Source organism: Pteropus alecto, unplaced genomic scaffold (assembly GCF_000325575.1).
Source record: "Pteropus alecto unplaced genomic scaffold, ASM32557v1 scaffold94, whole genome shotgun sequence".
Taxonomy (NCBI): Eukaryota; Metazoa; Chordata; class Mammalia; order Chiroptera; family Pteropodidae; genus Pteropus; species Pteropus alecto.
In genome coordinates this window covers 8,259,761-8,274,226 of record NW_006437736.1, presented here as the reverse complement: position 1 = coordinate 8,274,226, position 14,466 = coordinate 8,259,761, and the positions used below count along the sequence as shown (strand labels likewise).

Sequence of the window (14,466 nt, the reverse complement as noted above, 5' to 3'; positions counted from 1 at the left end):
CCACCCAAATTAAAATAACACAGCATAGTGTTAATTCTATCACATGGTTATTCTCAAAATATTTTTGATCATTGAACAATTAATTTATCAATCAAGGACTTTAAAAAAGAAAACATGAAACGGAGCAGTAGTAACATAAATGGTTTTCTACAACTGGACTTTTCCAGAGTGGTCTTTGTGATTAAATTAGAAAATAGCTCCCCCTTGTGACCAAAAATCAGCTAATGTGGCATGAGAACCAAAATGAAGCAAACCTTACGCCAGTCTCCAGAAAGGAGGAAGCAGGAAAACAGGAAAAGACCGCCCCTTCAGGATGATGTTATTGTTACATTTCTTATGTTAGACATTACTAGTTCATGAACACTTAAAGCAGTGGTCCCCAACCTTTCTGACACCAGGGACCGCTGCTCCTGTGAGAATCTAATGCCTGATGATCAGAGGTGGAGCTGAGGCGGTGAAGTTAGCTAGATCTGGGGAGCGCCTGCAAATGCAGATGAAGCTTCGCTCGCTCGCCTCCTGCTGTGCGGCTCGGTTCCTAACAGACCCACTGGTATCGGTCCATGGTTCCGAGGGTTCGGGGACCCCTGACTTAAAACACCCCTTTGTTTATGCTGGAGTGGTTAATTCTGATTATGGACTTTAATTCCAAAAGCAGATTTATATTTGCTCTATCCTTTAGGAAAATTATTTTTCAAAAACTTTTATTCAATTTTTACGTTTTCTCTATATTCCCTTTTGCCTTTATGACTTGCAGAAGATGAACAGTCGTGATGTAAATTTTACCTTTTTTCCCCCCAAAATTATTGACTGCAATCAGATAGCTAGTGGATGGAGATGACATCTTTGGAGGGAGAGTGGGGATTTAGAAACACAAAGTAGAAAATTAGGTAGTCAAAGACTATTTCTAAAAATTAAATATGTTCAAATCAGTGGCCTTTAATGTTATCCACAAACCCTCATGTACTATTTAAAACAATGGTGCAATCATGAGTTATTATTTTCGGTAAGCACAACTGACGGGTATAGTCTCCAAATACTGAAGACTGCCACTGTTTTTGAAGGATGCAAAAGGAAATACAGATCTATGCTTAACTTTAAAACCTAGAAAAATACTGAGGCAAATCCCTGATCAGCCAATTCATATTCATCCTTAGGAAACTGCAGAATGTAAAACCAAACCAAAACAAAAATAAAAACATAGTTTTGTAAACACAAAAGTGCATGAGCTTAATCTAAGATTAGGTGAACTGAGATTAAGATGGAACTAATGTGTTGATCCAATTCTCCTGAATAACAATAATAATAGCTCTTATTATGACATTTGCTCTAACAGTTTTGGAGCATTTACTATGAGTCAGTCGTGGTGCTAAGCACTCTACACGTATTATCTCATATAATACTATTGTTATATTTCACATTTCACAGATGAGGAAACTGAGGCATAAAGAGTTTAAGTAATGTGCCTAAGATCAAGCCATAGGTCAGATTCCAAACTCAGAGCTGGCTCACTACCTCTTAACCACTAAGTTCGTTGGAAACCAGGACGGGTGCTCGTAGCTCATACTCCAACCTTCTGCACTTTAAGTTGTGTCTAGTTTGGTCACGGGTATTCAGTTCAATCTGTGACAGCTGGATAGAGGGCAGTTTTCCACATGATGTAATCCGCAAGGTGCTCACCAAAGACACTGCTGTTAAGAGAGCCCACTGAGGTCACTTAAACAATCAAGAGTCAAAGAGGAGAAAAGTATGGTATTTTGACTAAAGAGAAGAAATCCAAGGACTCAGTTTGGGACTATTCTTAAGGTTCTTCTAAGGTGAGGATTTAGACTTTCTGATTCTGTGAAGTGTAATATGGGATGTTAATGATACTTTCTAGAATCTGAAATCCAGTTTTATCCCGGTTTGGTTCGCCAAAGCTCTATGGCTCTAGGTCTGGTTTAGGATGGATTGGAGCAGTTTACTCTTGTCTGGACCAATCCTGAGAATTCATGCTCATCTTAACTCATCCATAAGTCACATCAGTCTTTTTTTTTTCTTCTGGTCTCTACATTCCCCAGTCAAAGTTCTTTCGGAGTGGAACCATGCACAGAACAGATACCAAACTAATACCTGTTGAATGAGTGGAGGAAGTGACACAAAAGAATCTTAACTATAAAGAGGAATAAGCTAGATAAAGAAGGAGGAGCATATTCCAAGTAGAGAGAACAACATGTACAAAAACTGGGCCACGTGAATCGTTTAGGGAACTGCGATGGCTGAATACAGCTGGATTAAAGGCTTTGTGATAAGAAGGTTGTGCAGCTTAGTCACAGCTAAGAGCCAGGACTCCCTGGATCCTGCTAGTTTTGGGTGAATCCAGGTTGTACCTCTCACCAGCTGTGTGTCTTTGGGCAAGTTATATAACTTCTCTGCACCTATCTCATGGGGTATTGGATTAAGTAAGTTATGGCATAAGAAGTCTTTGGAGCCTAATATGTAATGAGTACTCAATAAATGTGAACTTCTGCTATTATCACGTGAGTGAGTAGTGGGGTAGTGGGATAGGCAGAGGACAGGTCCTAGAGTTTCTTGTGTAAAAAAGAAAGAACGTTTATGCCAAAAGCAATGGAGAGTTTTTGAAGGTTTATAAGTGGGGAATCAGGGTGTGATTTGAATTTTAGAAAGGTGATTCTGCGATGGGTTGAAAGGGACCAAACTGAAGACAGGAAGACCAGTGACAAGGCAATCGAAGTATTCAAAGTGAAAAGAAATAGACTTAAACTAAGTCAATTCCAGGTACTATGCAGAGGAGAGGGAGCCCCAACTGAGACTTAGCAGGTCCAATCACTGGAGTCAGCCCCTGACCAAGTGAGGGAGACGCTGAATCTCAGTTGTCAGGTGGTGCAGTTGGGTGAGTGAGGGTACAATCATGGAGAATGGACACACTAGGAAAAGGGTGGATTTGGAGGAAGACAAAGAATTTAGTTCTGTGCATGGTGTCTTTAATTTTGGACATGCTGAGTTTGAAGAGAAGAGCTAATCACCACTGCCTAGTAGGCAATGGATAAACAGGTTTGAAACTTCAGAGAGATAGAATTCTGACAAGAACCCTAACCATTATTAAGTGGAGATGTTTATACTTTTGGTCTCAAGAACAATAATTTTTTTTGGTTGTTTAAGATGCCTATGCCTTGATTATAGATATTATTATTTAAAAGGTTAACAAACCCCATCTAGATAATGGTGAGGGGAGGAGATTCTGTTGGCAATTCAAGAACCTTATCATTTGTTGTCAGAAAGTAGTGACTAAAACAAAGGCACTGCCAACATCAAAGACATACGAACTATTGATTTGGTTATATTTTGAGGATTTTGTTAGCTGACCTTCTTTGCAATGTGCTGCCTTTGGTTGAGACATATACCATATAGTCATTATTTAAATGTGTGCATATGGGTGCAGTTATTAATGTGTGTGTACATGAAATGTGTTTGTAATTTTATACTTTTTAGTCATTCAAAAATTTTACTATGCCTCTGCAATTTTTCAACTTTCCCCATAGGTATCTCTGACGAATATATAACACCGATGTTTAGTTTTTATAAAAGTGTGGCAGAATTGAAAATGACTCAAGAAGAGTATGCTCTGCTTACAGCAATTGTTATCCTCTCTCCGGGTAATTTCAATGTTATATTTTCATTTTTATGCCAATTTTTAATTTTTTCCCAGTCTAATAGTAACGTTTGTTAAAGAAAACCTAGAAAATACAGAAACGTAATGTAAAAGTAAAATGTCCTCTAATTCCCCCACTTCAAATTGAACCATGTTAACATTTCAGTATATTTTTTTATCAGCCTTTTTCCTAAACCTCCTACTCAGTAAGTGCAATCTGAACACCTACTCTGCACTAAACATGGTTCTAGATGTTGGAAGATATAGCAGTAAAGAAACAGGCAGGATACAGCTACATGGAATTTATATTCTAATAGAGTGAGAAAGACAATAAATGAAAAAAATATCTTTTCAGGAGGTGGTAAATGCTTCAAAACATATAAAGATGAGAATAGAAGGAAAGAACGTAGCAGTAGAATGGCATTTTAATTAGTGGCCAGGGAAATCTTTTCCACGGGGTTAATATTTGAGCAGAGACCTGAATGAAATTAGATACTTTTTAACATAATAGAGAACATACTGTCTTTTTTTTTTCTAGTTATAGTTGACAGTCAATAGTATTATAATAGTTTCAGGTGTACAGCACAGTGGTTAGACATTTACATAATTTGTGAAGTGATTCCTCTGATAAGTCTAGTAATTATGTGTGTCACCATATATAATTATTACTATATTATTGACTATGTTCCCTATGCTGTACTTTACATCCTCATGACTATTTTGTAACTGCTGATTTGTACTTCTTAATCTTCACCTTTTCACCCAGCCTCCCACTCCCCTTACCTCATCTGGCAACCATCAATTTGAGAACATGCTGTCTTTTTTTCTTTTCTAAGTCTTTGCCCATGTCATGAAAAAATTATACCGGTAAAAGTTTATTGTAGTGCATGCATCATAGCCCACTGTATTGATGACTAATCATTTTCTTAATATTTACCGTATATTTGGATATTGAGGATGCTTCCAATTTTTTGTTGTTTTAAACAATGCTGAAATGCATACCTCTGTACATCCTTTTTAAAATACTTTTTTATTAATTACTTGGGAGTAAGTGATGCCACATGCATGATTTATAAAGCATAATTATGTTAGACTTAAATCATTTGTACACAATATTGAGGCAGAAGGTAGTTGTTACTTTGTTTTACTATAAAAATTATAATTAAAAAACAGAAAAAATTTTGGTAGTACTTACTAAAGTACTACCACACGTAGATATACCCTATGACCCAGCAATTCTGTTCCTTAGAACATACCCACCAATCATGCTGTTTATCCACCATATGGGTTAACTTTGGGGTCACCTATTGGGAAGAGAATTTAGGGAGGCTTCTGGGGGGCAGTAAATTTCTATCTCTTGACCTTGTGATTACACGAATATATATGTATGTGTTCAACTTGTCCATTTCAAGTGTACATTTGTAAGTTATACTTTCAAAAGGCTCACATCGCTCTGTGATACCAAATTCATACTTCGGCACCTTTTAATTTTGTCATTTCATTTTAAACTTCAAAACAGACAGACAGTACATAAAGGACAGAGAGGCAGTAGAGAAGCTTCAGGAACCACTGCTTGATGTGTTGCAAAAGTTGTGCAAGATTCACCAGCCTGAAAATCCTCAGCATTTTGCCTGTCTCCTGGGCCGCCTGACTGAGTTGAGGACGTTCAATCACCACCATGCCGAGATGCTGATGTCATGGAGAGTGAATGACCACAAGTTTACCCCCCTTCTCTGTGAAGTCTGGGACGTGCAGTGACCAGCATCACCGCGGCAGGGTCTGGCTCTCTATTTTCCTCATAATATGAGTCCGATGTGTAACTTTCCTTTATTTCATTTGTACCTGGTTCCACACAAGAATGCTGATGAATATTTATGGAGTAATTATATAACTTCCACAATTGTAAATATGGGGCTAGACAGAATTACTTTCTCTACATCACATTTTTAGATGGCTTCAGGGAATCTTTTATTCTAATTGGCATGCCCTGTTTGCCTAATTAAATTGATCGTTACTTCAATTCTTTCTGTTGAAACAGGGAAAAATCTCACTTTGCTCTTCGTCTTACCTTATTGCATATATTTTGTTAAGGAGTTATGTGCAATTTTGGCAATAAACTGAACGCAATCACCACAGGCTTTTTGTGGGGGGAAAGAATTAGAAAATTACACAAACTCTTATTTCTTTAAATGACGAATGACATCCTATCGAGCCTGAGGGGGTAATTTATAAAAAGATAAACTCCTATTACATAAATGGTACTTTTTTCATCCCTGGAGAAACCTTGGTAAATAGTCATTCATTTGTAGTAACCCTACGATCATTTCATTTTCTTTGAAGTTCAGAGAGAATAGCATGCAGAAAAGTTAATGATTCTCACATAAGATATTCCCCCAAGCATATTTAGTCATCTTTTAGGGGGAATCCTTCCCATAGTTAGGGTCTTGAGGCAGCATTTACATAGTATGGGGATAACTCCAGGGATGGGACATTCCTTTTCTCCCTGAAAAGCACTCACTATTGGCTTCAGTGCATATAATTAACCTTTTTTGTTTTGTTTTGTTTTGCTTTTGGAAAACACTCCTTCGGCCTAGTGCACAGCTGTTGTATACTTCCCCCGAAGCAGGAATTGGTTCATTTCCTTCCTTCATTGTTATACTGTTGCATTCTTCTCCCCATTATCCTTTGGTGAATACAATAAAACACCTATAAATAATGGGCTTATATCTCCCTTTCTCCTGAAGTCAGCCAAAATGGAGCTTGCTTAGCAAGCAAAGTTCATTTTTTTTTTTTTTTGTATTAAAATACTGGGGCAACATTGAAGTGCTAAAAATAGCGAGTGGAAAAAAGGGGTGAGTTGGGGCTAGCAACAGTTGGATTACATTTACTACAACAAAAAAAGACTCATGTTCCCACTAAGTGTAAGACTCTTTTGCTAAACTCTATGGAGATATAAAGATGATTAAGACACAGTAGTTGCCTAGAGGGGCTTACCAAGAAGTCCAGAGGAATGTTGTAGGGGCTCAGCTGGGAAAGTCTCACGGAGGAGGTGGCACGTCTCTGGGCTTGGAAGGATGGCCAGGACTTCCATGGGTCAAGGTCAGAAAGAAGGAAATTCAAGGCGAAAGGAACAGCAGAAGCAAAAGGTAGGGAGTTGTACAGATGTTAAAAGGACACGAGTAATGTAAGTGGTGAGCCTCAGTCTCACCACTGAAAAATGAAGAAGATAACAGCACTTGTCATCTAAAGAGATTTAGCTGATAAATGAGGAGTAAGTGGGAAGCTGCAGGCCTGCCAGGGGACAGGGATGGTGAGGAAAGGACATTTAAGACAGAGAAATAAATTTCTGATGCCTGAAGGAGTAGATCTGGTTTGGAAAACTGAGTGCGATTTGGTGTCTCCCGATCACAAGGCATATATGGGAAAGTGGTGGGAAATGAGCCGGAACTGGCGGGACACTGTAGACAGAACCAGGAGTTAAGCCTGCAGGTTTGGATTTATTCAAGTGGTTAAGACTGCGTAATAGCACATGATAATGCTTCTCCTGTGGAAAACTAATTACAATACAAGAAGAAATACATTCTGGGACTTCGTCCCCAGTTCCTGACACAGAGCTTCTAAAACCCTTAGAATTTCCTGAGTGACAGGGGCATCTTTCGTTAGTCATAACAAGCCCCTTTCAACCACACATGGATTTCTGCTAATAAGGTGAATCTGTGGACCTCTGGATGCTTCTGGATGAGGAGTGGTTGCCAGAGGAAACAACTGTGTGATCGGAGGGTTGGAACTTTCAGTACTCCCATCCTAGACCTCTGGGGAAGGAGGGTGATTCCAGAGACTGAAGTCAATCACCAATGATTGATGACTCAATCAATCATGCCTATGTAATAGAACTTTCATAAAACTCCTAAATGATGGGATTTGAAGAGCTTCTGGGTTGGTGAACACACTGAGGTGCTGGGAGGGTGGCGTGATGGAGAGAACATGAAAACTCCATGCCCTCTTCCTACTCCTCAGCTCCCCATCCCATACCTTACCTGTGCCCCTTACATTTGGCTGTCGCTGAGTTCTATTCTTTATAATAGACCTGCAATAGTAAGTAAACTGTTTTCCTGTGTTCTGTGAGCCATACTAGTAAATTATTAAACCTGGAAAGGGGGTCGTGGGAACCCCTGGATTATAGCCAATTGGTCAGAATTACAGATGACAACCTGGGACTTAGGGGCAAGGCAGTCTTGTGGGTCTGAGCCTTCAATCTGTGGGGTCTGTGCTAACTCCAAGTAGTTAGTGTCAGAACTGAATTGAATTGTAGGACAACCAGTTGATGTCAGACCTTGGTATTCGTGTGGGGGAAAAAAAAAACCCAAACATTTATTTGGTGCCAGAACTATAAACAGAAAAATTTCACTGATGGATTTTGTTTTTCAGAAAGAATTTTTGTGAGACTTTAAGAAAAAGCGAAAGAGCAAGATAAAGAGAAACAGAACAGTAGGAATTTGTAATCAGATACCATGCCCATGAAGAAATATAGCAGAATCTGGTTTTAAGGTCAGAAAATATATATCATTGATACAGAGTATCACAGAATCAGATCTGCTACTCATTAGCTTTGTGACCTTGTGAAAAATTTTAAGTTCTTTTAGGCTCAGTTTCCTATGTGTAAAATGTGGACAATATGATATTCCTACCTCACAGGGTTAGCAGGAAGATTAAACATGATAACCTTTCAAAAGCAATTTCCTTGGCAATGCATGTTTAGACACCCTGTAAATGGTGGTTACTACTACTACTATTATTATTATTAATAAAATTGACTGCCATAAGCTGATATTACTGGTGTTGCATTTCTAATTATCTCTTGAGCTTTGATATAATGAAATGATAGTACTGAACAAAAGAGGAAAAGAGTCCACAATATAGTAAAGGAGACAGACAAGAAATAAGTACATAGAAATTAAATAAGTACAAATTGTGATCAGCATTATGAAAGAAGGGCAGCATACTCTCTGTGATGTGCATTTTTATGAATCATTAGAATGATATCTTTCTAAAAATGCAAATTTGGTTATGTGCCACTGTGGTTTACCATTGGCTTCAGCAAAAACTCTTAACTCACTGGCAGAGCAATTTAGTTATTAAGACTCTTCACCATCTGGTCCTACTCCACCCTTGCGTCTTGCTCCTGCCTAAATTCTAGGTCCAGATAAAATACCTTTCCCAGAATGTTATATTCTATTAAACTGAGTGAGAAAAAAGATAGGATAGAGAAAAAGACAATGGCGTTTTCTCATTCTCTCCCTTTCCTTTCTCCTTCTATCCCAATGGGGTTGATTTTGTCACCCAGGACTTGGCAATGTCTGGAGACAGTTTGCATTGTCATAACTGGGGGTGGGGGTAGGGATGCTACTGGCATTTAGTGAGTAGGGGCTGGGGGTGCTGCTAAACATCCTATAATGAACAGAATGGCCTCCCACAATAATCATCTAGCCCAAAATATCAGTAGAACTGAGGTTGCTGCTTTCTCTCCTCCCAAGAAGGTATAACCTCTACGCTGCACTTTATTCTGACTTGATCTAGCTTCATCATCATTTTCATATGGTGATGGCTTTTTAGTCCATATCAACATTATAAACAATCATTATATTTATGAATTCAACTGCTAGATATGAGCAACTGATTTCATTCTACAGCAGAATTTTTACTTTTACTTTTTCCTAGCTTTTCTTTTTTCTTTTATTCTTTTTTACAAGAGAACTACAATTTATTCTTTTTTTTCCTTATTGTGGAAAATAATACCTTCAGTAAATTGTCGAATATCACATATCACATTTGGGCGTTAGTTACTATAGTGAGTAGCTATAATTTTTTGGACACCCAGAATTCATTGCCTTTCCTTAGGTAAGAGTACTCTGATTTCCTCAGGGGAACCACACCCTCTTTCCTTCTAGTCCTTGTGTTTTGGATGGAGTGGATTCCATCCCCAGCTTCAGGGTTGGAAATCTGACTTAAGCATAACCAATGAGAGCATCACACATCTTAGGTCACAGTGAATGGTTTAGGATTGGGCATGTGACCCATTCATAAAAAATGAAATATTTGGCTTGGAGTATTTTTAGGAGGTAAGCAGTGCTGGTCATTTGTTTGTGTGTATTGTATTATCGTTCCAAATTCTTCACTCTTTCCCTGTAATAGACATATATGTCCAGGGTCCCTTTGCCTGGCAAATTTGTCGTGCCTCTCATAAGAGCAGGCAGAATAGTTGTTCAAGCCCATCAATGCTGGGCTCATCTATATAACTTGCTTTGGGCCACGAAATATGGGTGGAAGTGACAGTATGCCAGTTCTGAACTGAAGCCTTAAAGGACATCACATGTTTCTGCCCGCTGCTCTTGAACTTTGCCATTTGCCATGAGAAGAGAATACCCTAGATAACGACAAGTCCCAGAATGAGAGGCAGAAGGAACATATCTAAATCCAACACACAGCTTTAAGCAATGCCCTTCTGCTACCATAAGCTAACTTACAGATCTATAAGCAAGAAAAATGTTTATTATTGTGAGCCACTGAGTAGGAGTTGTCTATTTTATAGCATTATCACGGCAAAAACCTAAATAATATTTCCTATTTGTGTTCAGATTATTCCTCCCCTTGCCTCTGCTCATATTGGGAGGGAGGGCGAACCCTGCATTTTATAGATCCCCAGTCAGCTGGCTCTGGCTAGTTTCAGTCAATGGAAGGCACTGATGGAAGATTAAAGGACAGAAAGGAAACAGGCAGAGAATGTCTCCCTCACTCTCTCTGCCTCTCATGGCATCTCTGGTAGTGACTGCATCTCCTACTGAGCAAATCCTACCCTCGTGCTAATGGCCCTGCCTTCTGGGCTCCCCTTTTGAACTTCCAAGCCCTACAAAGAAAGCTTCCTACTGTTGTTCATCTTTAAGTTGTCTCATCTGCTCCTCTTTATTGTCTCAGTTCTTCTATCTCTTACGAAACCAAGTTCCTGCATTAAATTTCCTCTTTTTGAAGCACCTACAGTGGTTTATATTTTCTGACTTGAGCCCGACTATACAGTTACTCACTTTTTATGGTTAGACTTAAACTTAAGAGAATGTACAATTTGAACTGCTGGAAACTATTTGTAACCAGAGGGAATCTGATTATGAAGCCAATATAAAAAGCAGAGCCATTTGAAACTGGATTCTGGTTACGTTATTTGAAATCTTAGATTGGGCTTCACCTAAAGCTGAAGTTCTATCTAGAGACTTCAGTTACATGAGCCAATCTATCCTTTTTTTTTCATAAGTTAATTTGAGAATTTTTTTTTCTATCACATATAACTAAAAAGTCTTATCTCTTATAGGGATATCCTCACCTAGTCTAATATGATCTCTTCTCGATCCTTACCTTAATTATATCTGCAAAGACCTGATTTCTAAATAAGCTCACATTCTGAGGTTCCAGGTGGACATAAATTTTGGAGAGGAAACTATTCAACCCACTATATAGATTATTATTTTAGCATTAATAAAAACTGTTACTGTAAAATTTTATATCATTGAATTACTTATACATTATATTTGTAATGTAAATTGCTAACATTCCTTTAAGATAGAGCCTTGTATTGTTTTTAATGTGGTTGGCTCTCAATGGATTACTGAATGAGTAGTTTAATTGTGAATGAATTAAGATCTCTGTTGCCCCCAAATTTCATCCAATACATCACCCAAGGCACAATCCATAGATTGACACTCAATAACATAAAAACATTAAAAACAATAACAGCAGCAACCGCAAAATGCAGAACAAAACAACTAATAAGCCGATCTAAAGCAAAAATAAAAAAATCTCCAGCTGTGGTATATTTAAGGCAATGGAGCATTCCTACAGGTCTGTGAATGATGTTTAGTCAAATGAATAATGATTCCTAACATAATAACTTAAAATTTAGATTTCCAAGCACAATACTTTCTTAAAGTGAAAGTCACAATTCTGGGAAAGTCAGACTTAACAGACTTTGTCATCTGATGGAAGCAAACTGATGAAGCACATTATGCATGTTACAACCATGTGAATTTCAAGTAAAGGGATGATCTCTAAAATATGGCTATTATCCTAACCATCAATTAGAAAATCTACACGTGAAAGTAGATTGCTGCTCCTTAGGGAGAACCCTCAATTACTAATTGCAGTGTTAAAACAAAGGTAGGTAAGATGGTGAGTGTACTTAGGGACTGGGGTTCTAACTGGGAATTAATGTAAAAGTGAGGTTGGAAAAACATCAAAGATAACTTTTTTCTTCTTTATACAGAAGGGAGAAGCAACAAGAATTAAAGAATCTAAAATGGAACTCCTCATCCAATCCCCACATTTAACCAGTGGAGAATATGGGCTTATAGAGGAGAAGCGATTTGCACAGACTGGCTCTGGATTCAGTTTCCAACGTAGTGTCCTATATCTTTATAAGGAAGAGAAGTTACCAAGACAAACCAAATAGACAAGAAATATAAAAAGAAGGCAACCAAAAAATACTCTGCTGCTGAAGTTTCAGTCAATGATTTAGAAATATGTGGTGGTGGTGGTGGCGGAGTGTGTGTGTGTGTGTGTGTGTGTGTGTGTGTGTGTGTGTGTAAGGAGAGAGAGAGAATGTGAATATATCTTATATAGCATAGTTTCAACTTTTAATAAGTTGTACTCAAATGTTTAGGCACATTATATGCATGCAAGGAAAAATAAAACAACTGTTAACTAATGACTCATCAAACAATAGCTATATAATACAATTTACTTAATTTTAAGGTTCCATAGAGAAGTATACATATTTTGATATTAGGGCTCAAAGAATCAATTTAAAGCCACAACTCTACTTGAAGCTTGGCTAAACGAAGTGGTATGACAATTGCCCCCTTAATTTCAAATAGAAACACTATGAAACAGAGGTTGATTTGAACAACAGGTCCTGTGAAAATTGATCTATGGTAGTCATAGGTAGCCAAGTGTTCTAGGATCACTTCTGTGAAAAAGGAGAAACTGCTGTCGAGAATCAGGTTCAATTACAGCTTACATGTCGACCTTTTGATGATCATCTTCACCCATCCAGCCCAGAAGATAAGCTCTGTGAGAGCAGGACCCCTGTGCTTAGGATGCAGTTTGGTGAAGAGCAAGTGCTCAGTAGTCCTTGTTGGATTGATTTCTCAAGTCTATATCTCTTGCACAAACCAATTTAATCAGCTTCAGACCTAACATCCAACTATCTTTAGAACACCTCTACCTACACATTCCTCCTACACTTTGAACTGAACACACCCCTAATCAAAATACATTATTCTTTTCCCAATGTTGTATTCCTTAGATTGATATCATTGTCACATGACAAATCCAGGTAAGTCAGCATCTTAAGGTACCTCCAGACATCTGTTTCTCACCGTCCTTTCTGAGCTAGTTTAGGTAATTGTCATCTTTTAATTTTTTAGAGTTGCTGCCAATCTTACTCCTTTCTTCCAAAATCCTTGAAATTTTTTTTTTCTAAAACAAAATCTGTTCATACCATTTCCTTCTTATAATCAATCCCAACTACCTGCTAGAAAGAATCTAACCTCCTTGGCACCTCTCAGGCCTGTCGTCTGTGCCTAGTCCTCCAGACTCATGTATCTCTCCATCTCCAAACTTGAGTCATTCAAAACTGCTATTCCCAGAACATTCTAGGTGCTCTCACATCTCAAGAGCCTTGTTATTCCCTCTGCCTGGAAAACATTCCTTACTCCCAATTATCCTCCCTCTTGGCAGATTCCTATTTATCCTTTAGAATCCATCTCCTTTCAAACCTCTGACCACCACCCTCCAAGACTGTTGGGTGTTCCCTCTTTCACAGACCTGCACAGACTTCACTGATTGAGCCTTCACCACGCTGCTGAGCATTTTGAAGGCAGGGACTGTTCATTTTACTATCTTCAGCAAGCAACAGAACCTCTTCATTGTTTCTGATGAGTGAATGAAGGAATGAATGTTAGAAAGATCATCATTCCAAGTTAATCCCCACACTTTACAGATGGACAACGGAGTCGCAGAGGGGAGACATGGTTTGACAAAATTCAATCGAGAAGAGGGGAACAGCCTGGACCTCCAGGCTTTTGGCCATTAAGTTTTCTTTTTTCTTTTTGCTATTAATAAGCCACATTAACAGTTATCACAGACCTATCTATTGTTACATTTAAGTCCAGTCTCTGCTTTATCTCAATCCCCCGAGCTGGTAAGCATATCTCATTATGGTGAGGTTAATTTTTCTCCCCTCGCTCCTGTGTTTCCTGAAGGAAGTGCTAACATCCCCTTTTTGCTTTCGGTTGTGGCCTGGAGTTATAGGATTCCTCTCCGCCCCTGAATAGAAGTAGGGCCTCTCTGAAAGGTTTCTACTTAGGACTCCCACTCCTGCTTGGTGACAGTTTGTCTCCGGAAACCATGACGCCCTCAGCATGGCCAGATCGCGGGTGGATTTAAAGTTGGGAGGGCCTCTTAACAGATCAGGATAAAACTCAGGACAACGCCCTTGAACTTTACCGGGCAACATTCCAGGAGGGGTTGACTCAACTCTCTAGCCTATGGGGACTAATAGGACGGACTGTTGCTGTCGCTGAGGGGCCAGATGGGAGGACATGCTCTGAGACTATGCCCCTCGGTCGTTCAGTGAAAAGAGAGGCGTGGCCACGGAGGTCTTGAGACAGCTGGCGGAGAGCCCCGCGCCCCCGCTGCCTGAGCCGCGCGCCAAGGTCGCGTGCTCCGGGGGCGGGGCCTCCGGGCACGCCCCCTCCCTGCCTTCTGATTGG

General features: G+C 39.1%; 1 protein-coding gene across 5 annotated transcripts in view; it reads left to right on the top strand.

The window, feature by feature from the left end:
• Nucleotides 1-5,786, top strand: part of NR1H4 (nuclear receptor subfamily 1 group H member 4) — a 62,425-nt gene extending 56,639 nt beyond the window's left edge. For all 5 annotated transcript variants that reach the window (XM_006914563.1, XM_006914562.1, XM_006914561.1 and 2 more), the window contains 2 exons: nt 3,540-3,653; nt 5,169-5,786. In XM_006914563.1, coding sequence (XP_006914625.1) covers nt 3,540-3,653; nt 5,169-5,407 — 353 coding nt within the window. In that variant the 3' untranslated portion in view covers nt 5,408-5,786. The remainder of the gene's footprint in view (nt 1-3,539; nt 3,654-5,168) is intronic.
• The last annotated feature ends 8,680 nt before the right edge of the window (nt 5,787-14,466 follow it).